The sequence below is a fragment of the Spermophilus citellus genome (assembly GCF_964194105.1).
Source record: "Spermophilus citellus genome assembly, chromosome: 2".
Taxonomy (NCBI): Eukaryota; Metazoa; Chordata; class Mammalia; order Rodentia; family Sciuridae; genus Spermophilus; species Spermophilus citellus.
In genome coordinates this window covers 202,977,091-203,005,088 of record NC_138183.1, presented here as the reverse complement: position 1 = coordinate 203,005,088, position 27,998 = coordinate 202,977,091, and the positions used below count along the sequence as shown (strand labels likewise).

Below are 27,998 nucleotides of genomic sequence, written 5' to 3'. Positions count from 1 at the left end.
GGCGGGGCCTAGCCCGTGAAGTCGCCTTAGGTCTCTGTGGAGCATAGTTGTGTTGGCGGGGCTGGGGTTGTCTCAGGTGAGGAGGTCGCGCCGGAAGTGGCTCTGGCCGAGGCGCCTCTATGTTGTACCGAGCCTGCGCGGGGATTTGTTGTTAAGGGGACGCGGCACCACCCAGTTGTCTCCACTTCCCATTGCAGCAGCCATGGCGAAAGGCAGAGTTGCCGAACGATCGCAGACTGGAGCACTCCAGACGACCCCAGTGGGGGACGGGAACGCGGGGACGCGGGGCCCTGCGGCCCCGGGGGGCAGAGACCATGTAAAAGGTGAGTGGACCCGGCATCTGGAATTGAGGGACTGGCCTAGAGACCTGTGTTTCGGGAGGGGTTCCGGAGGAGAAAGGGGTTTTAAGGAGTAAGAAGGAGTCTGCTGACGTCTAGGGACGAGAAAAAGAGAATGGGGTACTTGGGCTTGGTCTCCCTGCGCAGCTCAAGGCCAAACGCTTAGTAGATGAGTCTATTGAATTCAGTTGAAAGAAGGAATAACGCCGGCTCATTGACGATTGCAAGGTTGATAACGATGCTAGCCAGATCTGGAAGGAACTTTAGCAATGGTTGCGTTGTTTTTACAGATGAAGATACTGAGGCCCAAGGTGGGTACGTGACTTTGTACGTACAGAGTCTTAAAACCAGATTAGTAGCAAGGTCTTGATCTTCTAGGTGTCACTTCCTCGTGCAGGAACACCTGGATTTGAGTCCCTATTCTGTTACTTACTTGGCACCTTGGACTTGTTAACTTTAAAAAGCTCAGTCTGAATTGTGAAATGGGAATAACGTATCTGTTTAATCGGTTGATGCATGAGTTAAACGAAATAATTCACATAATGCTTGGCTTATATAAAGTGGGGTCTAAGTAAATGTTAAGTACAATTATAGTTAAGGTCACTCATTCCAAAGCTATTTTCCCACTACACCATCTTATAATTTCTTAGGCTTTAAATATTATCGCAAGGAGAAAGTACCTTGTTATGAAGTTGTGCATTGCTTTTCAGCAGTTGAAATGATTAAACTCTTTTAAGTTAAAGTGTTTCTAACATATGACCTTTTAAATTGTCAGTAGCTCCCTCACACTGGTATGTTCCACCAGTAAGATGGCTAAGGAGTTTTTTTTCAAGAGTGTGCAATGGAAAATGTTAATGTATTTAAAATAACTTTAAGTGTTTTCAACAGTCTAATTTGACTCAGTAAGCTTTGGGTATTTTTTCCAACTTATAGACATGGAGTCTAATAACTTTATATAAATTTAAAAAACTTAGAAATGTTATTAAAGTGTAATTTTGCTCTAAATTAAAGGAACTGTGTTTTGAAGAGTACTGCTGAGAGTAACTCTAAGAAAGATTTTCATTTGGCTTGAGATGGTGATCAGTATTTTTTTTTTTTTTAACCTGAAGCTATTCAGAATATAAAACCTGGAAACTCCCAAGGTGCTTTTAAAATGATTTATCTTATTATTAGAACAATACATTTGGCACACTTACTTTTTTTATGATGCTATGGAATGACCTGCAGAATGTAAATCTCAGAAGACAAAGGGAAGAAGAGATGTGAAAACCTGCTTCTGTGGAGAATAGGGGTTAGATAAGTAGGGAGAAGGAAAGGGGATGTTAGGCTTGGGAAACAGTAGACTTAAAGGTCTGTGTGAATCCTTTATGCATGTCAGTGAAGAGATAAAATTGTCACTAATGAATGGTTTCTGTTGGATTATAGTAGGAGATCAAGGTCCTATTCTAAATGGTGTGAGATTACACTAGGCAAGGAAGTTTTTTGATCCAACCTGTTTTATTGATGAGTCCCAGTTTTTTTCTTTTCCTTCTTTTCCTCTTTTTCCTTTTCTTTCTCTAATTACCATTAGAGTTCTGTTTATAGGTAAAAGATTTTGGGGACCTCATGTATGATGGGGTTTGGTTTACTTGCTGATGCATTAGTAGCTACTTAGCAACCGATTTTCCAGGATTTGAAGACAGCATTTTAGTAATTGCAGTTGGTAACTAGGCCTTCAAAAGAAGGAAAGGTTTTGAAGAAGAGATAAATTTTTTGTAACTCTTAATTTTTTTTTTTTAGTTGTAGATTGACACAATGCCTTTATTTTGTTTATGTTTTGTTTTATGTGGTGCTGAGGATTGAACCCAGTGCCTCACATGTACTAGGTAAGCGCTCTACCAACCGAGCCACAACCCCAACCTCCAATTTTTGTAACTCTTGCTTAAGAAAGACTTAGTAGGGCTGGGGCTGTAGCTGGGTGGCAGAGAGATTGCCTAGCACATTTGATGAACTGGGTTTGATCCTTATCACTGCATAAAAATAAATAAAAACGGGCTGGGGTTGTGGCCCAGTGGTATAGCGCTTGCCTAGCATGCATGAGGCACTGGGTTCGATCCTCAGCACCAAAAAAAAAAGAAAAGAAAAAAAGAAAAAATAAAGATATTGTGTCCACCTAAAACTTTAAATAAATAAATAAATAAATAAAATAGGGGCTGAGGATATAGCTCAGTTGGTAGAGGGCTTGCCTCACATGCTTAAGGCCCTGTGTTTAATCCCCAGCATTGCAAAAACAAACAAATAAATAAATAAAATAAAGGCGTGCTGTCTATCTACAACTACAAAAAAATAAGAATAAAAAAAGAAATACACAGTAATAAAATATTTCTTTAATTCCATGATGCGGTGAATGAATTTATATTTTATTACATGACACATCTACATAACTTTGACAAAGGGTTGTCATGTGTAGTTTTGAAATATTTTACCTTCTACCTGCAGTATTTGGTGCATTTAATGGATTTCTTGCTGTGAGTCGGGTCTCTAAGGTTTGAGCCTAATAGTCTGTGGACTACTTTGAAAACTTGATCAAGGAAATAATACTGAAAGTATGATTCTTTCATGGTGAGGAACACACAATAGAGAGAACCAGTTAGGGGCTGGAGATGTGGCTCAAGCGGTAGCGCGCTCGCCTGGCATGCGTGCGGCCCGGGTTCGATCCTCAGCACCACATACCAACAAAGATGTTGTGTCCGCCGAGAACTAAAAAATAAATATTAAAAAAAAAAAAAAGAGAGAACCAGTTAGGCTCTAAACTCAGAGTGTCTGGACTGGAGTATGTTACTCTCTTTTGCATTGTTTGCCCTCACTAATTTGTTTAACTAGCCAGTTCTCCATTTTAATTTAAGAGAACTCTTAGGACTATGTTTTTTAGTAAATAGTTCATAACCCCTATGAAGGGTATGAAATCAATTTTATAGATAATAATGAGCATTTAAGGGGCTGGGGTTGTGGCTTAGCGGTAGAGTGCTTACCTAGCACACGTGTGAGGCCCTGGGTTTGATCCTCAGCACCACATATAAATAAATAAAATAAAGGCATTGTGTCCAACTACAGCTAAATAATACATATTTTTTTTTAAAAAAAGATAATGAGCATTTTAAGAATGGAATAGAAAATATCAGTGCTTTGTAGTAGGGATCAAGTATTTTTTTAAATCCTTTTCAGGGGTTGGGGTTGTGGCTCAGTGGTAGTGTGCTCGCCTAGCATGCATGAGGCACTGGGTTCAATTCTCAGCACCACATTAAAAAAAAAAGACAATAAAGTCCATCAACAACCAAAAAAATTTTTTTAAAAAATCTTTTTCAGTTACATAGATTTTTGTGTGCATCAGATCATGATATAAAAATTATTGCTTATTGTAAAATATAGTCAGAAAAATTTGAGCTGGGCCTGGTAGCACAGGTCTATAATCTCAGTGACTCAAGAGGCTGAGGCAGGAGGACTGTAATTTCAAGTTCAACACCAGCAGTTTATTGAGGCCCTAAGCAATTTAGCAAGACCCTGTGTCAGAATAAAAAGGGCCAGCCCAGGGGCTCAGGAGGCTGAGGCTGGAAGATCAGAAATTCAAAGCCAGTCTCAGCAATTTAGCAAGACCCTATCCCAGAAAAGGAGGGGGAGGGGCTGGGGTTGTGGCTCAGTGGTAGAGCACTGGCCTAGCACATGCAGGGCCCTGTGTTTGATCCTCAGCACCACATAAAAGTAAATAAATTAAAGATTAGAGGCATTGTGTCCAGTTGCAAATAAAAAATAAATATTTTAAAAAATGGATAGTAAAATAAAATTAAAAGAAAAGGAGGGGAAGGGGGCCTAGATATGTAGCTCAGTGGTTAAGTGCCTCTGGGTTCAATTCCTGGTACCAAGAAAGACTATAAAGTTTTAGAAACTTGGACCTGGTTACTCAGGAGCCTGAGGCAGGAGGATTGCAAGTTCCAGGCCAACCTGGGCAACATAGTGAGACCCTGTCTCAAAACGAAAAAGGCTACCAATAGAGTTCAGCTGTAGAACAGGTGCCTCGGATGCCTAGGATACATAAGTCCCTGGGTTCAATCCCCAGTACTACACAAAAAAATAAAAATAAAATAAAAAGTTTGAGAAACACTATCTTGAAGTTGGTTTTATTGCCCCCCCCCCCTTTTTGGTACTAGGGATTTAGCCACAGAAAAACATCCCCAGTTCTTTTTATTTTTTATTATGAGACAGGATCTTGCTAAGTTGCTGAAGGTCTTACTGAATTGCTAAAACTACCCTTGAATTTGAGATCCTTTTGCTTTAGCCTCTGGGATTACAGGCGTATACTATCTTGCCTGGATTGTTTTATTGCCTTTAGAAGAGAGTATTGTTCAAACGTTTATTTAGCTCACAGCTTTTCGGGTTTAAGCACATGGCACTTGTATCAGATCAATTCTGGAGAGAACCTCATGGAGGATGTCAGTGGTGGAACTTGAATGGGGATGAGCAATCGCATCTTGAGACAGGAAGCACAGAGGACTGGGTGGGGCCAAAATCAAATTTTTGTAACATTTCTTTGGCAAAGACTATCTCTGGAGGGAATGCCCCCACCAGTGACCTAAGGACCTCCCACTAAGTGCCACCTTCCAAAGTTTCCAGTGCTTCCAGTAGCACCACCCTGTGGGCAAAGCCTTCAGTCACAGTGGACCCTTGGGGGACACTCATACTATGCTCAAACCGTATCAGAAAGATATTAAGGAAAGGATAAGAATTTCAGTCAAAGATGCTGATTCAGATGATACATGGTGTCTGGGCTGGGTATGGAGGGAAGAGAAGAGGAGTCCAGCTAAAGGGAGAAAATCAAGAGAGAAAAACCATAAAAAGAGAAAAGGTGATATAGGACTGAGAGTGCTTGCTTAGCCTGTGCAAAGCTCTGGGTTTGATCCCCAGCCCTGAAGAAAGAAAGAAAAAAAAAAAGTGGTGAAAGAAGTGATGAAGGAATGGAATGTTGGAATTCATTCATTTTATTTCTATGGTACTAGGGATAAACCCACAGGTGCTCTTCCACTGAGCCTGATCCCCAGTCTTTTTTTTTTGTGCCCGAGAATGATTGAACCCAGGGACACTTAACCACTGAGCCACATCCCCAGCCCTTTTTGTATTTTGTTTAGAGACAGGGTCCAGCAAAAGTTACCTAGGGCCTTGCTAAATAGCTGAGGCTGGCTTTGAAGTTACCATCCTCCTGCCTCAGCCTCCCAAACTGCTGAGACCCCACCTTTTTTTTTTTTTGCTTTGGTACTGGGGATATAACCCAGGGCACTTAATCACTGACCACTCCCCAAGCCCCTTTTTTTTTTTTAATTTTTTTTTATTGGTTGTTCACAACGTTACAAAGCTCTTGACATATCATATTTCATACATTAGATTGAAGTGGGTTATGAACCCCCAATTTTATCCCAAATGCAGATTGCAGAATCACGTCGGTTACACATCCACAATTTTACATAATGCCCTATTAGTAATTGTTGTATTCTGCTACCTTTCCTATCCCCTACTATCCCCCCTCTCCCCAAGCCCTTTTTTATATTTTATTTACAGACAGGGTCTTACTGAGTTGCCAAGTGCCTTAATAATCTGTTGAGGCTGGCTTTGAACCCAACAATACTCCTGCCTCAGCCTCCCGAGTTGCTGGGATTACAGGCATGTGCCACCATGCCTGCCACCATGCCTGCCACCACGCCTGGCAATGCTGGCTTTTTAATTTTATTTTGAGATAGGGTCTTGGTAATTTGCTCAGGTCAGTCTAGAACTTGCAATACAGGAGGATCATGATTTCAAAGCCAGCCTCAGGGGCTGGGGCTGGGGGGGCTCAGTGGTAAGGGTTTGCCTAGCATGAGTGAGGCACTAGGTTCAATTCTCAGCACCACATATAAATAAATGAATAAAATAAAGGTTCATCAACAACTAAAAAAAAAAATTAAAAAAAAAAACCATCCTCAGCAACAGCAAGGCACTAAGCAACTTGAAAGACCCTGCTCTAAATAAAATACAAAATAGGGCTGGGTATGTGGCTAAGTGGTAGAGTGCTCCTGAATTCAATCCCCAGTATCTGGAAAATAAAAAAAGGAAAGAAAAAATCTATGAGGCAGAGTGGATTATCTAAATGAATAGTGAAATATTTTGGGATTATGGAGAAGTTTATTGTAGGTTTGGTCTTAGTTTTTAGTAAATGGAAAGATATACTTGAAAATGGGTAGATGACTGTGAGTGAGGGTATGTAGATTGGATGGTAGCACTGTTGCAGGGGATTAAGACTAAAGAATGAGCTTTTAAATAAGATTGGGAGTGCTGATGTTTCTACTGCCTATAAACATGCTTTGTGTGTTATTTAAAAACTGATGGTTTGTATCTTATAGTTATTTTAGTTATTTACATTTATATTTTAAAGTGATACAACTTTCAAATCTTACTAATTTTTTAAAAATTTAAAGCCCTTGAAAGCATTTACTTCAAACAATGTTACAGTGTATTCTGTGACCTTCAAAGATGTCTTAGTCTGTGCACTTATGTCCTGAAGAAAAATGAATCTTTTCTTTCCTTCATGGTAGGGTCAAGTAGTTCTAGAAAACACTGAATGTTGAGAACAAGTGGGCTAGATGACCAGTAAGAGCCATTCCTAAGATCTTGTTGGTGTTGGAAGATTTTGCTTTCTAAAATGTTTTAATATGAAAGGAGAGAATTACAGAGCTGCTAGAGGGTAATAGTTAATTTATGGGTTTCCAGGATAGATTTACATATATTAGAAGTTAAGAGGAAAGGTGCATGTAAGAGAGAGAAATACTGAATGTGTTGGATGAATGGAAAGAGTTTCTGTGGTGAAGTGTGTTGACAGTTAATGAAAAGGAAAGGAGGACAGACAAGGGAAGATAATTTCATTAACAGATAGACATCGGGGAGCTCACTAAAGTAGAAGGCAGTATCATTGGTTGCAGGTAGAGAAAGGTAGAATTAATAGCCTGAAGGGACTTAGAATAATCTTTTAGGATAATGCTATAAAAGGATTCATCATTGATAACCCTGACTGAAGCTAGGAAGGCATATGCACTTTTTCTAATAGACCTTTGACCAAGGGGGTTGAAAAAGCAGATAATAGGATAATTCAGACTAGGAATTAGTATGATGGAAGATTTGGAAGTTAATGAATATAAAATAACAGGAAGAGTAGCTATAAATGCTAAAGACACATGCTTCTAATGCAGGCATAAGAAGACACATAAATATGTAGGCTATAAATTTAGATGTAAATTATAAAAACAAAATTTATAACTTTTATGTATAGGGCTGTAATTGAGGGCTGGGGTTGTGGCTCAGCAGTAGAAAACTTGCCTAGCAAGTTTTTTTTTTTTTTTGCAAGGCCTTTGGTTCTGATCCTCAGCACCACATAAAAATAAATAAAATAAAGATATTGTGTCCATCTACAACTAAAAAACAAATATTTTTTAAAAACTATAATTGAATTAAATTCTAATCTCTGGGTTTATTAGAATTATATGGAAGGGTTATTGAATCATAAGTACCAACACTCCCTTTTTGCTAGTTTGCATGAAAGAAGAGCCTCAATTGTCACTCATTCTTTTTGCATTCTTTTAGTTGTTTTCTTGTGTTACTGTTGAACACAATTGAGGCAGGAGGATCTTGTGAGTTCAAAGTCAGCCTTAGCAAAAGTGCGGTGCTAAGCAACTAACTCAGTAAGACCCTTTCTCTAAATAGAATACAAAAAAGGGCTGCAGATGTGGCTCAGTGGTTGAGTGTCCCTGAATTCAATCCCTGGTACCAAAACAAAACAAGACAAAAACAAAAATTATAGTCATTTAGTCAAGACTTTTTGGTTAAAAGGAACAGAAACACTTTAAACCAACACAAATAAAAAGGAAAGCTGTCCTGCTGGGATTGGTGCTCAATAGTAGAGCACTTGCTTAGCATGCATGAGGCCCTGGGTTCAATCCCTAGCACCACATAAACAAAATAAAGGTATTGTGTTCATCTACAACTAAAAGTATTAGAAAGCTGTCATTAGAATAAAAATGAGACAATTTCAGTGGCATCCATGAATAAGAAATGAAATATAGCCAGGCTTCAAGGGAAGTGGAAAGTTAGAAATCAACAAATTTGATTATGTATATCTCTCATTTCTTTTCTGGGTTTCTATTACAACCTCTTACATTTTGTGGTTCTTGTCTTCCTTACCATGTTATTGACTATGTCTTCCACTGTTTGACCTTTAAGCCCTAACACTCACTAACCTTTTATAAACAATAACTCTTTTTCTTAGTTCAAAAATTTCAAGGGGAAAATATAGTCAGCCAATAATAAAGTGTTTCCACTTGGATCAGATGTCCAAGCTTAGGCTGGACAGCCTTCTGTGTTTATGAGGAGAGAATGTTAGAATCACTTGGTAAGATTAGGCTGCTGAGATTGGCTCGTTTGGGTGACCAGGGAAGGTTGTTAGTTCTAGAGGAGGAGAATGTGGGTAGAACAGGTAATGATACCTGTCTAATATACTTTAATATAAACTTTTATAAAAATGATTTGCTAAATTAGAGGAGTCCAGGCAGTTCAGCACTTTTGTTTAAGATATTTCATGAAAGCTGCATGGCCAGTAGTTGGAAGGGGATGTGTGGTGGATCCATTCTCAAGGACTAAAAATCACAAATCCTAATTATAGCCCACATATTTTAAAATACCATGTTATCGGTGTTATACTGTGATAATGGTAAATGAAGGCAGTGAAAAATTAAGTCACCCACTTCTACCTCTTACCCAGTGAGCCTAAGTGTTAAGCTATTCTGCTCTTACCACTATTGACTGCAAACTGGCAAAACTGATCTGCTCATTTTTCTGTTTGATCTTTACTGAATCTCTATTGGATCTCATTGTATATTTTTATCTTGCATATAATTAAAAAATATAGATATTTAGTTGTTGATAGACCTTTATTATATTTATTTGTATGTGGTGCTGAGAATCAGACCCAGTGCCTTACACATGCTAGGCAAGTGCGCTACCACTGAACCACAACCGCAGCCCTTGCATATAATTTTTAAGATAACAGAGACTACCTTTTGAGGAGATGTAAACATTTTTCCATTCTTGGAGTCATAGAAGAGAACCACTCAAAATATTTTGATGTTTGACTTCACATTCTAAAGTTACATTAGTGAATGTGTCCTTAGATCAATTGATGATTTAATGTCCCAGTGTTTTGGGCAAAAATATGAATCTTAATTATACTTTTTTTCTTTCTTCCAGAAAAAGCCTGGGCAGAAGCTGGGTCAGCAAGAATGTCACTCCTTATATTGGTGTCTATTTTCTTATCTGCAGCATTTGTTATGTTTTTGGTATATAAAAATTTTCCTCAGCTTAGTGAGTAAGTATACTGAGAGAGAACTGAAAATGTCTAGATATATGTGAGATGAAAGTGAATTAAAAGCTAAACTTTTTAAGCAACAGACCCATCATGATGAATGTGTCAGCTCTCATAGCTTGTAGCAAGTTCATATCAGCACTGTTATGTAAATACTTGTTTCCAAATTTTCTTCTTGATTTTCTGTGCAAGGTTTTTACAGCACTGTTTTTCTAATTAAGACCTCATCTTTCTAATGGCTTCCAAAAATTTTTAAAAATATAACTATAACAGGAAAGACATTTTAATATCACAACCCTGCACTTGAGCCTTCTCCCTCTCTGTCTCTCACAATTGTGTGTGTGTATATTATGGGGTGTGTGTGTGCCAGGGATTAAAACCCAAGGGCACTTAACCACTGAGCCACATCCCCCAGCCTTTTTAATTGTTTTTATTTTGAGTGAGGGTCTCACTAAGTTGTTTAAAGCCTCCCTAAGTTGCTGAGGCTGGCCTCAGACTGGTTAATTGTCCTGCTTCTGCCTCATGAGCTGCTGGAATTATAGGCATGCACCACTGCACCTGGCTACAATTGTAAATATTTAAAATTAAGTAGGGCTGAGAATATAGCTCAGTGACAGAGTGCAAGTCTAGCATAAGCAAGGCCCTGGTTTCAGTCCCCAGAATGGAAAACATAGCAATAACAACAATGAAGTTTTATGAAATAGATGATGGTTGTAATATTTTCTATTTGTTTCATTTATTGTTTAGTGTTAGTGACCAAGTAGGTTTATTTTTATAGTTTATCCTAGATATTGACTGTGGTTTGAATAAAATGGTATTCTCTTTTTTTCTGTCCCTGTTTTCTCCCTTTGTACTTACTCTTCCTTGCTCTCAGTTTTTGTCTGCTTTTATTCATACATTTCCTTTTTACTACATCTCCATCTTCTAGCTTTTTCCTCCTATGTTATGGAAGTCATCTGGTCTGAATATATACTTTTCTTTTTTTTTAATATTTATTCTTTAGCTTTAGGTGGACACAATATCTTTATTTTATTTTTTATGTGGTGCTGAGGATCGAACCCAGCGCCTCACGCATGCTAGGTGAGCGCGCTACTACTTGAGCCATATCCCCAGCCTGAATAGATACTTTTCACAGAGAAGTTTATCTTGTAAGAGACTATATCTAATACACATCCATAATTTCTTAGCAAAAACCTTGGTAAAATGTGTTTCATAATTTAGAAATTTTCCACTTTGGAAGGATAACATAATATTATGTGATACCTTCAGCAGATCTAAAGTAGCTTCTCATAATCCAATACATTAATATCTATGCAATAAAGCCTACATGGTAACACTAAACATGATAAAAGACTAAGTTCACTGACAAGTTTTTGCTGACAAATTATAAAGAAATTTTAGTTTTCAGAATTTTTTTAATCTTAGGAAAGAGATTATGGACCTGAAACATATTTTAGGAGGTCAAAATATCCCAGGGCTATTTTACTACTGTAATACCACCCTGGTATAATAATAGATTATATAAAGAATTATAAAAATATGTTTAGACTTTCAACCATGGTCAGCCTGATATGGTAGTGGATATCTGTGAAATGGGATTTCAAGGCATCAAAAAGTTTATGTGCTCTCTTAGTTACTTTTATTCACAGTCTGTCCCCATCCCACCTCCTGTTGGTTATGAAACCAGGGCCTTGTGCATGCTAGGCAGATGTTAAACCAGTGAGCTACATTCCCAGTTCCTTATTTACAGTTATTTATGCTTGAAATTTTATAGTTAAACTTAATTATTTCCATGTTAATTTTGTGTGGTACTGGGAATTGAACTAAGGTCCTTGCACATGATAGGCAAGGACTCTTATAAGTGAGCTACAGCCCTAGCTCTAGTATTTTATTTTCCTACTTCATTGTAAATGCTTTTAGGATGGTGGCATGATATGTTGCTAAGTTAATATTTTGTGTATTTTTATGTGGTGATGAGTATCAAACCCAGTGCCTTACACATGCTAGACATGGCTACCACTAAGCCACAACCCCAGCCATGCTAAGTTAGTATTACTGTGATTTAATTTTAGATACTTTCTACTTTTTGATCAAGGAGTAAGAAATAGAGTTGATTGAAAGAGGAAAAGAACAGATTCCAGGGCTGGGGATATAGCTCAGTTGGTAGAGTGCTTGCCTTGCATGCAGGCCCTGAGTTCAATCCCCAGAACCACACACACACACAAAGAACAGACTCCAGATTAATAAGGTTGTCTTTGCTCCCAATCTTCTCTAAGAATGATAACATTACTTGTTATCATTACAAACCTTGTACATTCTGCCTATTGTTCTCTACGTACATGCATGCCTATGCATACATAAGCCAGTGGAATCTTTTTTATTTAGTTTGGTACTGGGGATTAAACCCAGAAGTGCTTAACCATTGAGCCACATCCCCAGTCCTTTTTTACTTTTTTTGGTGGGGCAGGGGTGTACCAGGGATTGAACTCAGGGGCACTCAACAACTGAACCGTATCCCCAGCCTGATTTTGTATTTTATTAGAGACAGGATCTCACTGAGTTGCTTAGTGTCTCAGCCTCCTGAGCTGCTGGGATTCCAGATGTGTGCCATCAAAGGGCTCATTTTTTTTTTTTTTTTTTTTTTTTACATTTTATTTAGAGACAGGGTCTCTCTGAATTGCTTTGGGTCTCTTTTAAGTTGCTGAGGTTGGCTTTGAAATCGAGACCCTCCTTCCTCAGTCTCCCAAACATTGGGATTACAGGTATGTGCCACCACACCAGACATCAGATATTTTTATAGAACTTAATAAAACAGCATTCAGCTGAGCATCGTAGTGCACACTTGTAGTTCCAGCTACTCATGAGGCTGAGGTGGGAAGATCACTTGACTCCACAATTTGGGACCAACTGGCAACAGTAGTAAGAACCTGTCTCAGCAGTCAGTAAGTAAAATAAAAAAGCCTTCTAACATTGTTCTTCAGTTGCACAAATAAGTACAGTATATGTTAAATGTAAAGGTGAACCTGGGTTTCTGGCTTATACCACAACTTGGGAAGCTGAGGCAAGAGGTTTGGAGTTTGAGGCCAGCCTGGGCAATTTAGCAAGACCCTATCACAAAAGAAAAGGGCTGAGAATATAGCTCAATGGTAGAGTGTCCCTGGGTTCAATCTCTAGTACCATTAAAACTACAACAACAAAAAACCCAAATCAAGTCACAAAGATGACTATTTAGGCTTTTATAAGTAAGAAATCCAAACAAGGCACCAAATTTAAAATAAAATTAATAGAAAAGGAAAAGTGTTTTAACGTTTTTCTTGAACTTTGAGCTGTAATACTTCAGAAAAATTGTGAATGGTGACTTTGTTGAAAGCTTTACTTAATTTCCATTTTGAGTGATTGCTGACTTCAGATTATCATGAAGATTAACCAAAATGATGTTAAATCTGTTTTTAATATGCTAACATCAGTGGTTCATTTTTTATTGGTAAATTTAAAAATTTAAAGCAATTATTGGAGCTCATGTTTTTAACCTTCAGTTTAGGTCATTCTAAACTTTCATATATAGATTACATCTTGAAAAATTTAAAAACAAATAATTTACAGACTTTTGAACATTAAAAAAATTACTAATTTGCCTTCAACAGAGATCATGGCATCAAATCATTTTGGCTAAAACTCCATGTTTTGATCTTAACTTTGGTTTTATTATGGCAAAATTCTGTTTTAAATTTTTTCACTTTAATTTTATTTCTTCAGAGAAGAAAGAGTGAATATGAAGGTTCCCAGAGATATGGATGATGCCAAGGCTCTAGGAAAAGTTTTATCCAAATATAAGGACACCTTTTATGTACAAGTACTTGTAGCTTATTTTGCTACATATATTTTGTATCCTTTTAACTGAAAAATGCTTTGTAGTTTTGTTCAAGAAAGGGCTTAAAAGAACTGTCATTTAGTTGTGTGTAATCGTAAATTATTTTTCCTTTTAAAAATTGTTAATACAGTGTTATAATACTAAATAAAATATTTGAAAATGTAAAATTATACCTTAATTTTAACTCATTTATTTTTATGACTATTATCAAATTTTTTTATATTCTTTTTGTCACTAATTAAATATTTCCCTTTATTATTAAGGATATTTATCTATTTGGGTTTTTTATAATTATTTTATAAATTTTAAAAATAAATTATTTTCCGTTGGTAGTTATATCATTTTTAAAAACATTCTAGTGGGTTTGTACAATTGGCTTTTAATCATTTGCTTTATAGATGTTATCTTATAAATCTCTTTTGTTCATGGTTTTTTCCCTTCCATTTAGAAGTTTCTTTTGCAAAAGTTCAAAAGAAAATAAATATTCAAAGGAGTTTCTTTGTTTTATGGAAATGTATGTTGTTGGTTTTTTTTTTTTCATTTATTTTTTTTGGGGGGGTGCTGAGGATCTAATGCCTTACATGTGATAGGCAAGCACTTTACCACTGAGCTACAACCCCAGCCTATTGTTATACAGCCTGCTTTCCAAATCTTCTTGATTAATGAAAGATTACTTCCTGATTTTGTTAATGTTACTTAACAACAACAAAAGGCTGTTTTGGGAAACTATTTATAAAGTTATTTAATTGTATATACCTTGTCAATTAATCCATAACTTCCAGGCATAGTGGCAAATGTCTGTGAAAGTTTTTAAAATAGCTTTTTTTAAAAGGCAAATTAACTATGTTGTTAGTTCCCTTAAGGTATTTGTATTTTTACTTCCTTTTTTATTTCCTGAATTAATTTTGGATTGTTGGGTTTTTTGTCCTATGAAATTTAATAGCGTTTTCTTTTTTAAATATGTTGTTAGTTGTATGTGACAGGAGAATGTATTTTAACATACATAAGTGGAGTATAACTTCTCATTCTGTGGCTGTATTTGATGTGGAGTTACAACATTTCTTTTCTTGGACTTATATTGCATTGGGTATTACATGTTTCTACAACTGATCTCCTTATGCAATAGTTTTGAGTATATATGTAAAAATATTGGAGAAGTTACTTCTAGCATAAGCAATTTAACAGTAAATATGTTTACAAACGCTTTTACTGCCAATGGAAACATTAATTGTTTACCTACATGGTGAAGATGGATTTGTATTTAGGTAGTGTTCTGTAGGTAGGTACTTTTATTGTTATCCTCCCTATTTGAAAAATTAAAATCTGGAGAAAGTTGGGAATAAATTTTGTGCACATTTCTTTTAATTTTTTAGACTATTACAGTTTCCTACTTCAAGCAACACAATATATTCAGTATAGTATAAACTTTGGAAAAGGTTTTTACAGTTTTTTTTTTAGTTATATATGGACACATTATCTTTATTTTCTTTATTTTTAGGTGGTGCTGAGGATTGAACCCAGTGCTCACATGTTCCAGGCAGGTGCTCTGCCACTGAGCCACAACCCTAGCCTGCACCTTTCTTTTTGATAGGCTGTTTTAGGAAGCTATTTAGAAAGTTATTTAATTGTATACACACTGTCTTAAGAAATCTATTAAATGCCAAGCATGTTAGTGTATGCATGTAATCCCAGCAACCAGGAGGCTGAGGCAGGAGGATTGCAACTTAGCAAGGCCCTAAGCAACTTAGTGTCTCAAAATGAAAAGCAAAAAGGGCTGGAGATGTAGTAAAATGCCCATAGGTTTGATATAAAATTTTAAGTAAGATACTGGTTAGTATCAATTCAGTTTTTTTAAAATATTTTTTTAGTTGTAATTGGACACAATATCTTTATTTTATTTATGTGGTGTTGAAGATCGAACCCAGTGCCTCACACATGCTAGGCGAGCGCTCTACCATTGAGCCACAACCCCAGCCCCTTAATTCAGGTTTTGATTTTTTAATAAAATAAGTAATTTGTTAAATCTGTATTTTCTTATAACATTCTTTATACTTTTGATCTTTTTAAAAAATATTTTTATTTTAGATGTTGATAGATCTTTATTTTATTCATTTATTTATATGTGGTGCTGCGGATCAAACCCAGTGCCTCACACATGCAAGGCAAGTGCTCTACCACTGAGCCACAACCCCAGCCCTATACTTTTGATCTTAATGTTTTTAAACTCAGTGAACAAAGGGAAAGACTTTATCTTTGGGCATATATAACAGTTTTTGTTTTACTAGTGCATGACTGATTAATAGAAATAGGTGGAAGCCTGGTTTAATTTTTAAATTTAATGGTAGGCACATTAGAAAAAGTGGACCACCTGAAATTAATTTTTCAAATAATTTTACTTGAATCAATGTATTAAATGTTGTTTTATCATTACAACATATAATCACTAAATTTTCATGTGGATGTGCTAGGAATTGAACCCTGGGCCTTTCGTATGCTAAGCATGTACTCTATCACTGAGCTACACACCAGGCTTTAAAAAATTTATTTCTGAGGTACTTTAACAAATCTTTTTTTTCATATTATTTCTTTGAGATGTATGTATTTTATATTCATAGCTCATCTCAGTTCAGACTTGCTGTATTTCATTGTCTTAATAGCAGTATATGGTCACTGTATTCAGCAGTGCAGTGCTAATACCTTCTTGAATAAAAACCTAATTTCAAATAAGAAATACCTAGAATGGGCAAATTCATATAAATAGAAAGACTTAAAAGAAATTTTAGATTTTTTTTTTTTAGTACTCATGTTGTTAGTAATAATATTGTTACTCATGTATTTACAATGTGGAAAAGTTTCAGTATGATATTGCTAATGTATTATGTATTTTTAAAAAAAATTTTTGTAGTTATAGGTGGATTCAGTACCCTTTTATTTTATTTATGTTGTGCTGAGGATCAAACCCAGGTCTTCACACATGCCAGACAAGTGTTCTACCACTCAGCCCCAGCCCCAGTATTATGTATTTTTAAAAATATATTTTTTTTAGTTGTCAATGGACATTTATTTTATATATTTATATGCGGTACTGAGAATCTAACCCAGTGCCTCACACATGCTAGACAAGCGCTCTACCACTGGCCACAACCCCAGCCCTGTATTATGTATTCTTAATTGTGAAGCAAACGGTTAATTATGTTAAGGTCATTAAGAACCAAGATTTTAGCTGGGCATGGTGGCACACAACTATAAATCTCAGTAGCTTTAGGGTCTTGAGGCAGGAGGATTGCAGGTTTGAAGCCAGCCTTAGCAATTTAATGAGACAGTAAGCAACCTAGTGAGACCCTGTCTCAAAATTTAAAAATGTTAAAAAGGGCTGGGAATGTGGCACTCCTGGGTTTAATCCCTGGTACTAAAAAACCAAAAACAAACAAAAAGCCAAGATTTTTGGGGAAAGAGGAATTTAATTCTAAATAGCTAGAAAATTAAGCTCAAGTCACTTGCCCATGCACAAAGAAAAATACTTTGGTAACTATCACCATAAGGTAATGGACAGAATATGTTGAAGATACAACAGAATATCCAAAAAGTGGCAAATGATAGTTTCTCCAGTAAATAAAGTGGAAGAAACAAAAAAAGTATGGTATACTTGAGCTATATTGAACAAATAGAATATGTGAGCCTTTTTTAGATTCTGATTTGAAAAAGATAACTATTAAGAAAATGCAAGCCTGGTGTGGTGGTCAGGCCTATAATTCCAAGGACTCTGGAATCTGAGGTGGAAGGATTGCAAGTTTAAAGCCAGCCTGGACAACTTAGTGAGACCACATCTCAAAATAAAAATTAAGAAGGGATAGGGATGTAGCTCAATGTTAAAGCCATCTGAGTTGTTAAATTCCCAATACTGAAAAAAAAAAAAAGACATTTTGGAAATTAAAACAAACACAGACTAGATATTTATGACAGTGAAAAGTTAATATTGGGCATCATTAATACTAGTTTCAGATATTTGAAATTTTCCATAATAAAGTCTTACCCACTGAGCCACCACCCCACTCCTTCTTTATTTTTTATCTCTCACTCGGGTGCTTAAGGCCTCACTTAAATTATTGAGGCCGGGCCTGGGATTGTGACTCAGCGGTAGAGCACTTGCCTTGCATGTGCGACGCCCTGGGTTCGATCCTCAGCACCACATAAAAATAAATAAATGAAATAAAGGTATTGTGTCCAACTACAACTAAAAAATAAATATTAAAAAAAGAAAAGTTAGAGGCAGGGGCTGGCCACATAGCTCAGTTGTAGAGTGCTTGCCTCAAATGCACAAGGCCCTGTGTTCAATCCCCAGCACCACACACACAAAGAGAGGCATTATGGCTATGGAGCCCCCATATATATATACACACACACTTAGGGGTGGCAATGTTGTCCAGTGTTGTCCAAACCAAAACTGGGAATCAGAAGACAGTATAAAAAGTGTTACCTATTTTAAAAAACAAGGTGTCTGATTTTTACTGTATTTGATCATCCCTACCCTATTCTTTTTTTTTTTTTCTCTCTCTTAAGTACCAGATTGAACCCAGGTGTGCTTACACACTGAGCCACACTTCAGCCCTTTATTTATATTTTATTAGAGACAGGGTCTCCCTGAGTTGCCTAGGGCCTTGCTAATTGCTAAGGCTGATTTTGAACTCATGATCCTCCTGCCTCAGCCTCCCAAACCACTGGGATTACAGACATGTGCCACTGCCTCCAGCCATCCCTATTAGTTTTTTTAATGAGTGGTAACTTTAAGTTAATTGAGGTAATTGTTATAATTAAATTTTAAATAAATTCTTAATAACCTTATATATACCTAGATTTCCAGCCAGAAATCTTGTTTCCTGAAACAAATGCATTAGAGAAGCATGTTATTTAAGACTACTAAAGACTTTTCCTTTTTTTTCTCTTTTTTGCCAAATTTGTTAAATTCCTCTCTCTCTGGTACATGTTGGATACTTGTCTTGGTTTTCTTTTTTTTTTTTTTTTCCTTTCTTTTTTTTGCAATGAATGATCTTTTATCAGATTCGGAACTCAAAACACACACAGAGAAAACAATAAACAAAACAATGCTCTAATGAACATTGTTGGGAAAAATAGAGAAATTTTATATTCGACTTTTGTTTCTATGTTCAATGGCTCGGCTGAGATATAGTTCTGTATTATATAAATGAATGTTTTTTTTTTTTATTAGCTACACATGACATTACAATGATATTGGCAATTCATACATTTGAATCTTGGTTTTCTTTTAGTAGCACAATTTTATTAGCACTGCGTTTATTAATTGTAGTTTGGTATTTATTGTTTAGTAAATTATCCACTTAGAAGCATTATAGCTGAGGAGTCATATTTTGTCTTTTAATACAGATTGAACATCCCTAATCCAAACAATCTAGAATCCAAAATGATCCAGAATCCAAAACTTTTGGAGTGCTGACGTGATACCATAAGTGGAAAACTCCCCATCTGATCTCTAGTGACAGGGTTTAGTCAAAACATAGGCACACTAAAATTAGTGTAAAATCACTCCCAGGTTATGTGTATAATATAAATGTGAAACAAATGAACTTTATTGTTAAGTCTATAGACTTAGTTCCTATCTCTGAGATGTGTATGGTGCCAATTTTTAAAAATCTGGAAAAATCCAAAACACTTATGGTCCTAAGCACTTTGGATAAGGGATTCTTAACCTTACCTGAAATATGGATGTAATCTCATTAACATGATAATTTCTGTATACTTTTTCCTGAAATGCTGAGTTTGTCTTTTTAAAATTTCACTTAATTATGTTTTAATCCTTAACTTAAAAGTTAACAGCTTGCAAACATTTGCTATTCCAGGCTCTATATTTCTCAGTATACTCTCAGGGTTTCTTTATCCCTTTCCACTAGCCTTATTTCTTGTTTGTTTGGTAAGTATCCCACTGGACTGCTTAAGCATAAATTCATTAATTTAAGAGGAGTTTAAGTGGTATGTGTTAAAACCCTCATTAAAGAGGTGTTATGGATTGTTTTCTAAAACAGGGTTATTATAGACTTATTAACATTTATAAGCTGTTTTAGACTTGTTTTTTCCTATTGTTTTGTGAGTTCAGGTAGTTTAAGAATGTTGGTGGGCACAGTGAATTAGGTCTCAGGGATGGGGGAAGTGTTTTTAAGCATAGCAGTTGACAAAAAAATTGGTGGCTGAAATTGTATTCTTAGGCTAAAAGATAACGTTAATTAATTGGCTCTAGCCACTAAGTTTAACCACAAGTGTTAATTTGTTTTGGGTGGTCTCATTTGAATTATAATACTTGCAATGTAGCCACCCCATTCCCCCAAAGAAGCTAATGAGTTGAGCTTTTCCTCAGGCAAATATATCCATGTGAATAAGATGGAAAAAAAATGCTTATGGCTTATTTTTCAGTGTTCTGGACTTGGTGCCTCATTCTGCTATATGCTCTCCTATTTGGTTGGAAGACCAGTTGTGTACAAATACCTAACAGAGAAAGCAGTAAAATGGTCACAGCAGGTAAATGTGTATTTGTTTGTTTGTTTAGTTTTGTTTTTTGAAACAGGATCTTGCTATGTTAACTAGACTGGGCTCAAGTGATCCTCCTGCCTTAGCTGGAACTTCAGGTGTGTGTAATTGTGTCCAGGTTATTTCAAATTATGTAATATAACTTTGGTTAAGTGAGAGGTCAATGTGTAGTCCTATGTAAGTTTAATATTAATTTAATTTATGTAGAAAGTACATAAATTTATGTATTAAATCAAATAGCAAAACTTTATGCACAAAAGTAGTTTAGATAATAAGAATTATCTTTTCACCCAAACAACATCAAGTGGTATGCAAATATGAATATCTACAACATCAAGTGGTATGCAAATATGAATATCTATCTATTTATTTGCTTTTTTTTTTTTTTTTTTTTAGTACTGGAAATTGAACCTTTGAGATAGGATCTTAGCTGAGTATAGTGGCACATGTTTATAATCCTGGTGACTCAGGAAGCTGAGGCAGTAGGATTCCAAATTCAAGGCCAGCCTCAGCAACTTAGCAAGGCCTTAAACAACTTAGTGAGACCCTGTTTCAAATAAATAAAAAGGGCTGGAGATAATAGCTCAGTAAAGTTCCCTTGGGTTCAATTCCCAGTACCAAAAAGAGAGAGTGAGTCTTGATAAATTGCTGAGGCTAGCCTTGAACTTGAGATATTCCTGCCTCCTGAATCACTGGGATTACAGGCGTATATCATTGCTCCTGACAATGATTTTTTTTTCTTTTTTTTTAATGGTGCTGGGGATTAAACCCAGGGCCTTGTGCATTCGAGGCAAACACTCTACCAACTGAGCTATATCCCTAGCCCTTCCTGACAATAATTTTGTAAGCAAATTTTTTTTTTACTTGTAGTGATTATTTTATTTATCAGTTTATTTGTGGTGTTCAGGATCAAACTCAGGACCTCCTCATTAAAAGCATAAATTCTGTCACTGAGTTATACCACTAGATCCTCTGGAATGATAATACTAATTCTTTGTCTTCATAAATTTAATCAGCAGACAAGTTCAGGTCAGTATGAAGGTATCCACATAATTAGACACTTTGTTATCTTCAGTCAGGATCCCTGCAAATACAAACCTTGCTACACAGAGAAGGCTAACATAATATTGTGAGGCAAATCCTATTTTTATAAAAAATCAGAAGGAATAAACTATTGTATCTCATAGGAATTTGAGATTATCCTGCTGTACCCCCCCTTTTTTTAAAGATTAGGAAATTAAGAACAATTTAATGTTTTGCCCCAGATCACTAAAATTATAATGGTTTAGAATCTTATGTCTCTAGACTTCTAGTATAGTGTTCTTTCATTATATCAGTAATGAAAATTAAAGTAGTTTTACTATTTAAGCTTTTCTTTGGAATAGTTATTTTGTGTAAGGTTAAAAGTCAGTCACTTGGGCTGGGGCTGTAGCTCAGCAGCAGACCGCTTGCCTAGCATGTGTAAGGCACTGGGTTCCATCCTCAGCACCAATCTAATCTCATTTATCAACAATGAATGAGTTCACTCGTGATTATCTGGACTTTTTAAAAATTGGTACTAGGGACTGAAAGTGTACCTCAGTGGTAGAGTGCTTTCTTAGCCAGTGTAAGGCCCTGGGTTTAATCATCAGCAACACAGAACACACAGAGCTTGATTTGTTGTGATATAGTAATTCATTACATTGTAGAAAGGTAGGGGCATTAAAAATTGGCCACTTGAATTGTATGCTTTATCTAGTTTTCATACGCTTAAATTTGGCATTTTAGGTGTCAAATATCATTGAGCCATCATAAAGCTGATGTTGGACATGAGTGGTATAACATTGATCAGTAAGCACAATTTAAAAACAAAAAAACTCATGTTATTTAGCTATGGTAATGAGCATTTGGTATACAGTTTTGTCATTTGCAAATTCTATTTTAATCACTTTTTTTTCCTTTAAAAAAATTTCTTTTAATTGTAGGTGGACATAATACCTTTTATTTTATTTGTTTATTTTCATGTGGTGCCAAGAATTGAACCCAGTGCCTCATATGTGCTAGGCAAGCACCCTACCACTAAGCCACAAACCCAGCCCTATTTTAATCACTTCTACTGGATAAATTCTGAAATATTAGGGACAAGAATTTGAAATAAGGTGCTACATAAAGCAACTTATTTTTAAAATTGTCTTTATCTGATGCTAATTATCTTTTTTCTTATGACAGGTTGAACGTCATAGAGAACATCTCATTAACTATATTATATTTTTGAGAATAACGCCATTTCTGCCTAATTGGTTTATTAATATTACATCTCCTGTGATAAATGTGCCATTGAAAGTTTTTTTTATTGGCACTTTTCTAGGTAAGGCCTTTAGTTCATGTTGTGTTAGAGCTCAGTATAACTCTTGGTTACAAAGCCTGGCCTGTATAGATTACTCAGAAATGTTTGTTTTGATTTAAGTGTTTTGGGTCACTTCTTTGTTTTATTATGTTTTTATTAAATTTTATTTTTTGATATTGGGATTTGAACCCAGAGACACTTTACCACTAAGCTATATCCCCAGTGCTTTTATTTCTTTTCTTTCTTTCTTTCTTTCTTTCTTTCTTTCTTTTTTTTTTTTTTTTTTTATTTTAAGACAGGGTCTCACTAAGTTGCTGAGACTGGCTTTGCACTTGCTATACTGCCTCAGGCTTCAGGCTGCATTACCTCTTTAAAGACCACTTTCTACTAAATATTTCTTTAATAATACAGAATTAGGCAGAATTTTTTTATTTTCCCAGTGCTGGGGATTGACCCTTGGGTCCTTGCTCATGCTGAACTATCACTGAGCCATACCTCTAATCTAAGCAGAACGTGATTTGTATTCTCTTTGTCGTCGTCGTCTTCTTTTTTTAAAAATAATACCTTTATTTTATTTATTTCTATGTGGCGCTGAGGATCTACCACTGAGCCACAATCCCAGCCCCTATCTTTGTCTTCTAACAAGTATTGAACTTTTAATTTCAGTAGTGGATTGATCCTAGTTTTTATTTCATTGAAGTCAGCATTTATTGTAGGTATTACCAAAATGATTTCCAAAGGCAAGAGTGACACACATTTTTGCTTTCAAGGAACTGACCACTTGATTTTGAAATTAATCAATGGACATGAAGATGCATACATATTTTTTGAATTCTTGTGGTTCTTTAGTAAGAGTGCTCTGACTTTCTTTCCAATTTAAATTGAATTGTTTAGATACAATGAGTAGATGTTTCATATTGAATATCTGTTAAAGCTTAATACTAATGAAATTAGACCTTTTTGAAGAAACAATAAAAATTTTTGTGTGTGCTAGGGGATTGTCAAAATCAATTTTTTATTGCTACTTTTTTTTGTTTTAGATTTTGGGAATTGCTACTTTTTAAAAATATATATATATTTATTAGTTGTAGATAAACACAATACTATTATTTTATTTATTTGTTTATTTTTTATGTGGTGCTGAGGATCGAACCCAGTGCCTCAAAGGTACTAGGCAAGCACTCTACCACTGAGCCACAACCCCAGCCCTTATTGCTACTTTTTGTTTAACTTAATTTTGTTTTTTGATCTGGAGGATTGAACCCAGGTCCTTGCTCATACTAGGCAATTCTAACACTGAGCTGCATCCTGTTGCTACTTTTATAAAAAATTCATCAGCAATTGTATCAAATGGGTATCTCATCCCCTTGTTTTACAGATGAAATAGATAGAAATTTTAGTTTGTTTTATTATTATTTTTTTTTAAATAACATGGACACAATACCTGTATTTATTTGTGGTGTTGGGGATCAAACTAAGCTAAGTTCCTTATGTACTCTTGCATAACCTGCTCTTTCTACCAGTGTTTTAGATATCTTTACATTTCAATATGTTTATGTTTCTTAATTAGTTATATTTAATTTATTCAATTTTATTTTGTTTTCTTTTAATACTGGGGATCAAACCAAGGACCTTGCACATACTAGACAAGTGCTATACTGCTGAGCTGCATCCCCGGTCCTCAACCTTATCTTTGAAGGTTTAGATAATTTTCAGATTTTTATTATAAGGCATCATTCTTTAAAACTTGATTTTTGCTCATATACATTAATATTCCTACATTTGAAATTGCTAGATCAGAGCATATTCTTTTTTATGTGTGGTACTGGGATTTGAACCTAGAGCTTTATTTTATTATTTATTGGTGGTACTAGGGATTGAACCCAGGGCCTTGTGCATGTGAGGCAAGCACTCTACCAAATGAGCTATATCCCCAGCTCAGAGCTTTATTTTATTTTGAGACAGTCTCACTAAGTGGCCCAGCTGGCTATGAGTTTGTGATCTTCCTACCTCAGCCTTCTAAGCAGTTGTACCACCAGGTCTGGCTTCCTTGTTTTTTTTCTTGAACTATTGATAAAAGCTATGAAACTCTTCTTGATTTTTGTTGTTCATTATACTTAAGAGGTAATTTTTGAAAAAAAAAAAAAAAGAGGTAATTTTTGAAAGATTAATTTATGTAGGAATAAACTTGAGGATTTCTGGATTCTTTTTTTTTTTAATCAGGGACTGAACTTGGGGACACTCAGCCACTGAGCTACATCCCCAGCCCAATTTTGTATTTTATTAAAGACAGGATCTCACTGAGTTGCTTAGTGCCTCCCCGTTGTTGAGGCTGGCTTTGAACTCGAGATCCTCCTGTCTAAGCCTCCCTAGCTGCTTGGATTATAGGCAAGCGCAACTGTGCCTGGCAGCTTTGGATGCTTCATGATTGTCTCTCCAAATGGAAATAGATGTATTCTTATGAGAAATTTTGTGAACACAAAAATTCTTAATTTAAAAAAATTCATGGTTTTTACTTTTTGCTTTTATTTTATTTTATTTTAGGTGTTGCACCCCCCTCTTTTGTAGCAATTAAAGCAGGAACAACACTGTACCAGCTTACAACTGCAGGAGAAGCTGTTTCCTGGAACTCAGTATTTATTTTGATGATTTTAGCCGTTCTTTCTATTCTGCCAGCCATCTTCCAAAAAAAACTAAAGCAAAAATTTGAGTGAAAAATCATCTGGGTTTGGGTTTGCTTTCATCATCATCATCATCATCACCATCATTATCATCTCAGGATTAGCAGGTGCATCCATTTATGTTTTTAAATCACCTCTTCAGTAATTGAAATGAGGAATTTGTAAAATAATATTTCCTATCAGACATAAAATAAATGCATATAAGTGTCAAGGTAAAAGAGGAAAGTAAAAATGGAAATTGATATACTATGAAAAGTACTGTCATCAATAGTTATTATACACATAAATTATTGTACCAAGGGTACCTATAGGTAGATACTATAATAATAGCATGGTAGGAATTCTTGGTATAACTGATTCATTCAAGTTAATATTTTTCTCATATCTAATGACTAAAATAGATAGTGGTGCAATTCTTGGTAATATTAGCCTTCTTTCAGAGCTTAAGCTGGATAACTAAAGTTTCAAAGAGATTTGTTTTTTCTCTTTTTGCCTTTGATGTAATGAATTTGTTTAAAGGTTATATCCTCATAGACCACTGAATATAGAAAGGATATCAGGTTACCTATTTTGTTAATATTATTTTTATTTCTCTTATAGACTTTTATCATGGATTAGTCTGGTAATTTAGATTCTGGCCAGTCTATTTTCATCCTTTTTTCTACCTTTTACAATGTTTGCACCGTCATATAAAAAATGAGAATTACATGATAACTATCATATTGGAGTTGATAATTTATATTTAGATAATATTTTGTTACAGTGTCTCTTTAATATCTCTGAAGCTTATAGTTTTTAGACATTAGAATAATTATTTTATATTTTGAAACAAACAATGGCAGCATGGCACTAGTGGTTAAATGTAGTTTATTTGTTCTAATGACTGTAAAATTTACCTCATTTATTTATTAGTCTGGTCATTAATTATTACGTAATTATCCCTTTTATGCATGATACACCTAGAAGAATGCCTTGTTTTCCTGTGATGGCTTTTTTTATTTGGGACTGTTTTTGATTAATGCAGTTTCCCAATTTAGAGTTTTTACTTTTCTTTTTTTTTTTTTTTTTTTGAGTTTTTACTTTTCTAACTCAAAAAAGTAACTTCTCATGTGGTAACTATTGTACTTAAATAGTTTTGGAAAAACTAAACCACTTTTTGCTGCTTGATTAATGGTAATGCCCTTGGTTCCTTGTATCCAGGACACAGCCATTCTAAAGTACTGTGTCAGTTTTAGCTTCATCCCAAGACTGTCATTATGTAGAAAAGTGTTTTAGCTGTGTTAAATCCTTTTATGTTTTCATTGTGAGAAGATAAGATCATCCTTAAAGCCTGTTTCTACTACATGATGTGGACTGATTTATTTTTTTCTATCACAGTATTAACAAATGGATTTATTGTAAATACAAAGAAAATATATTGGTTAATATAGTAAGTCTTATGTCACTTGGCCTTTTGTGCAGAATTATTTATTGTTATTTCTAGCAATGTTTTCTTTCTTATTGACCAGAGTCTGAATGATAAACTTTTGTTATTTTTACAAATGAATTAAAACATAGCCTTTTGGGACAAAGTTCACTAAATATTACCATATAAAATGTAATTGAGCAAATTTTTATCAGTCTTTTAAAAATAAAAGTAAGAGCTTGGACTCGGGAGAAGCCCATTTACTCTGGTATGTGCACATTGTACTTACTCTATTATCAGAGTGTTTTCTCCATGTTTATTATATACCCTTTCGCTTTGCTATTTATTTTTCCTGTTAGAAGACTATAGCTGTCAATTTAGATGGTGGTATATTTTCTTCTCCTAAGAGAATTACCAGTTTTTCTAGATTTCCTCATCAGAGACTTTATCTGGCTAAACCCCAAATATACTTGGTGGCCTGTATTCATGGAGTCACAGACTTGGCCTAAGTCCAAATGTAAATTCAAGCTTCAGCCATCTACCCCAACACTTTTTTTTTTTTTTTTTTTTTTTTTTTGGTGCTGGGGTTTGAACTCAGGACCTTGCACATGCTAAGCATGTGCTTTTACCATTGAGCCATAACCCCAGCCCCTTTGGTCACATCTGAAAGACCGTTATGTAGTAGTGGCCACAAGAGAGCAAGCATCTGCAATGGAAGGTGAGTGAGTTAAATAAATAGAAAGTTGACACAATAAGACACTAAGGCGGGCTGGGGATGTGGCTCAAGCAGTAGCGCGCTCGCCTGGCATGCATGCAGCCCGGGTTCGATCCTCATCAGTACCACATACAAACAAAGATGTTGTGTCCGCCAAAAACTGAAAAATAAATATTGAAATTAAAAAAAAAAAAAGACACTAAGGCTATTCTCTTCTTAATTAATGGTCTCTCTCTCTAGAGCTCTGTTACTTTGAGTGTAATATATCTAAGATACTTAATAAATGCAAACTAAAATGTAATAATAATAATAAAATAAATTGTACTGGAGAAACTTAAATGTCATCCTTGGGATTTATTTTATGGAAGTACTTATATTTAAAACAACTTCAGGGGCTGGGACTGTGGCTCAGTGGTAGAGCACTTGCCTAGCATGTGTGAGGCCCTAGGTTCATACCTCAGCACCACATAAAATAAATAAATAAATGTTTTAAAAAATAAAAACAACTTCATTCGAATAGAAATATATTCTCTTGAAGTTACTGATGTTTTTGGCCTGGGGATTGAATCCAGGGTGCTATTTTGCTAAGCTATATCCCCAGTCCTTTTTATTTTTTATTTTTAGATGGGGTCTTGCTAAGCTGCTGAGGCTGGCCTCAAATTTGTAGTTGTCTGCCTCAACCTCCCAAGTCT

At 35.4% G+C, this 27,998-nt stretch overlaps 1 protein-coding gene and 1 long non-coding RNA gene across 3 annotated transcripts; one reads left to right on the top strand and one right to left on the bottom strand.

Moving 5' to 3' along the window:
* The first annotated feature begins 11 nt into the window (after positions 1-11).
* Positions 12-26,225, top strand: TMEM41B (transmembrane protein 41B). 2 transcript variants are annotated; one of them, XM_081275648.1, is made up of 8 exons: positions 12-76; positions 198-323; positions 9,636-9,753; positions 13,507-13,635; positions 19,475-19,568; positions 20,066-20,170; positions 22,388-22,526; positions 25,050-26,225. In XM_081275648.1, exons 2-8 carry the CDS (start codon positions 203-205, stop codon positions 25,217-25,219), a joined length of 876 nt encoding a protein of 291 aa, XP_081131774.1. In that variant the 5' UTR covers positions 12-76; positions 198-202; the 3' UTR covers positions 25,220-26,225. The 2 variants fall into 2 exon arrangements, with proteins under 2 accessions (XP_081131774.1, XP_081131773.1); XM_081275647.1 differs by lacking the exon at positions 12-76 and having other exon boundaries at positions 83-323.
* On the bottom strand, positions 25,883-27,981 carry LOC308638330. Its single transcript, XR_014019821.1, has 2 exons — positions 26,276-27,981; positions 25,883-26,236 (listed from the first exon to the last, which is right to left on the bottom strand). It is a non-coding gene; the product is annotated as an uncharacterized lncRNA (long non-coding RNA).
* Between the last annotated feature and the right edge of the window lie 17 nt (positions 27,982-27,998).

Bases quoted from the DNA above. Each gene is read 5' to 3' on its own strand.
- TMEM41B (XM_081275648.1), top strand. From the start codon at position 203: ATGGCGAAAGGCAGAGTTGCCGAACGATCGCAGACTGGAGCACTCCAG. The intron at 9,754-13,506 runs GTAAGTATACTG...TTATTTCTTCAG, and splicing joins AATTTTCCTCAGCTTAGTGA to AGAAGAAAGAGTGAATATGA. The intron at 19,569-20,065 runs GTAAGTATCCCA...CTTATTTTTCAG, and splicing joins CCTTATTTCTTGTTTGTTTG to TGTTCTGGACTTGGTGCCTC.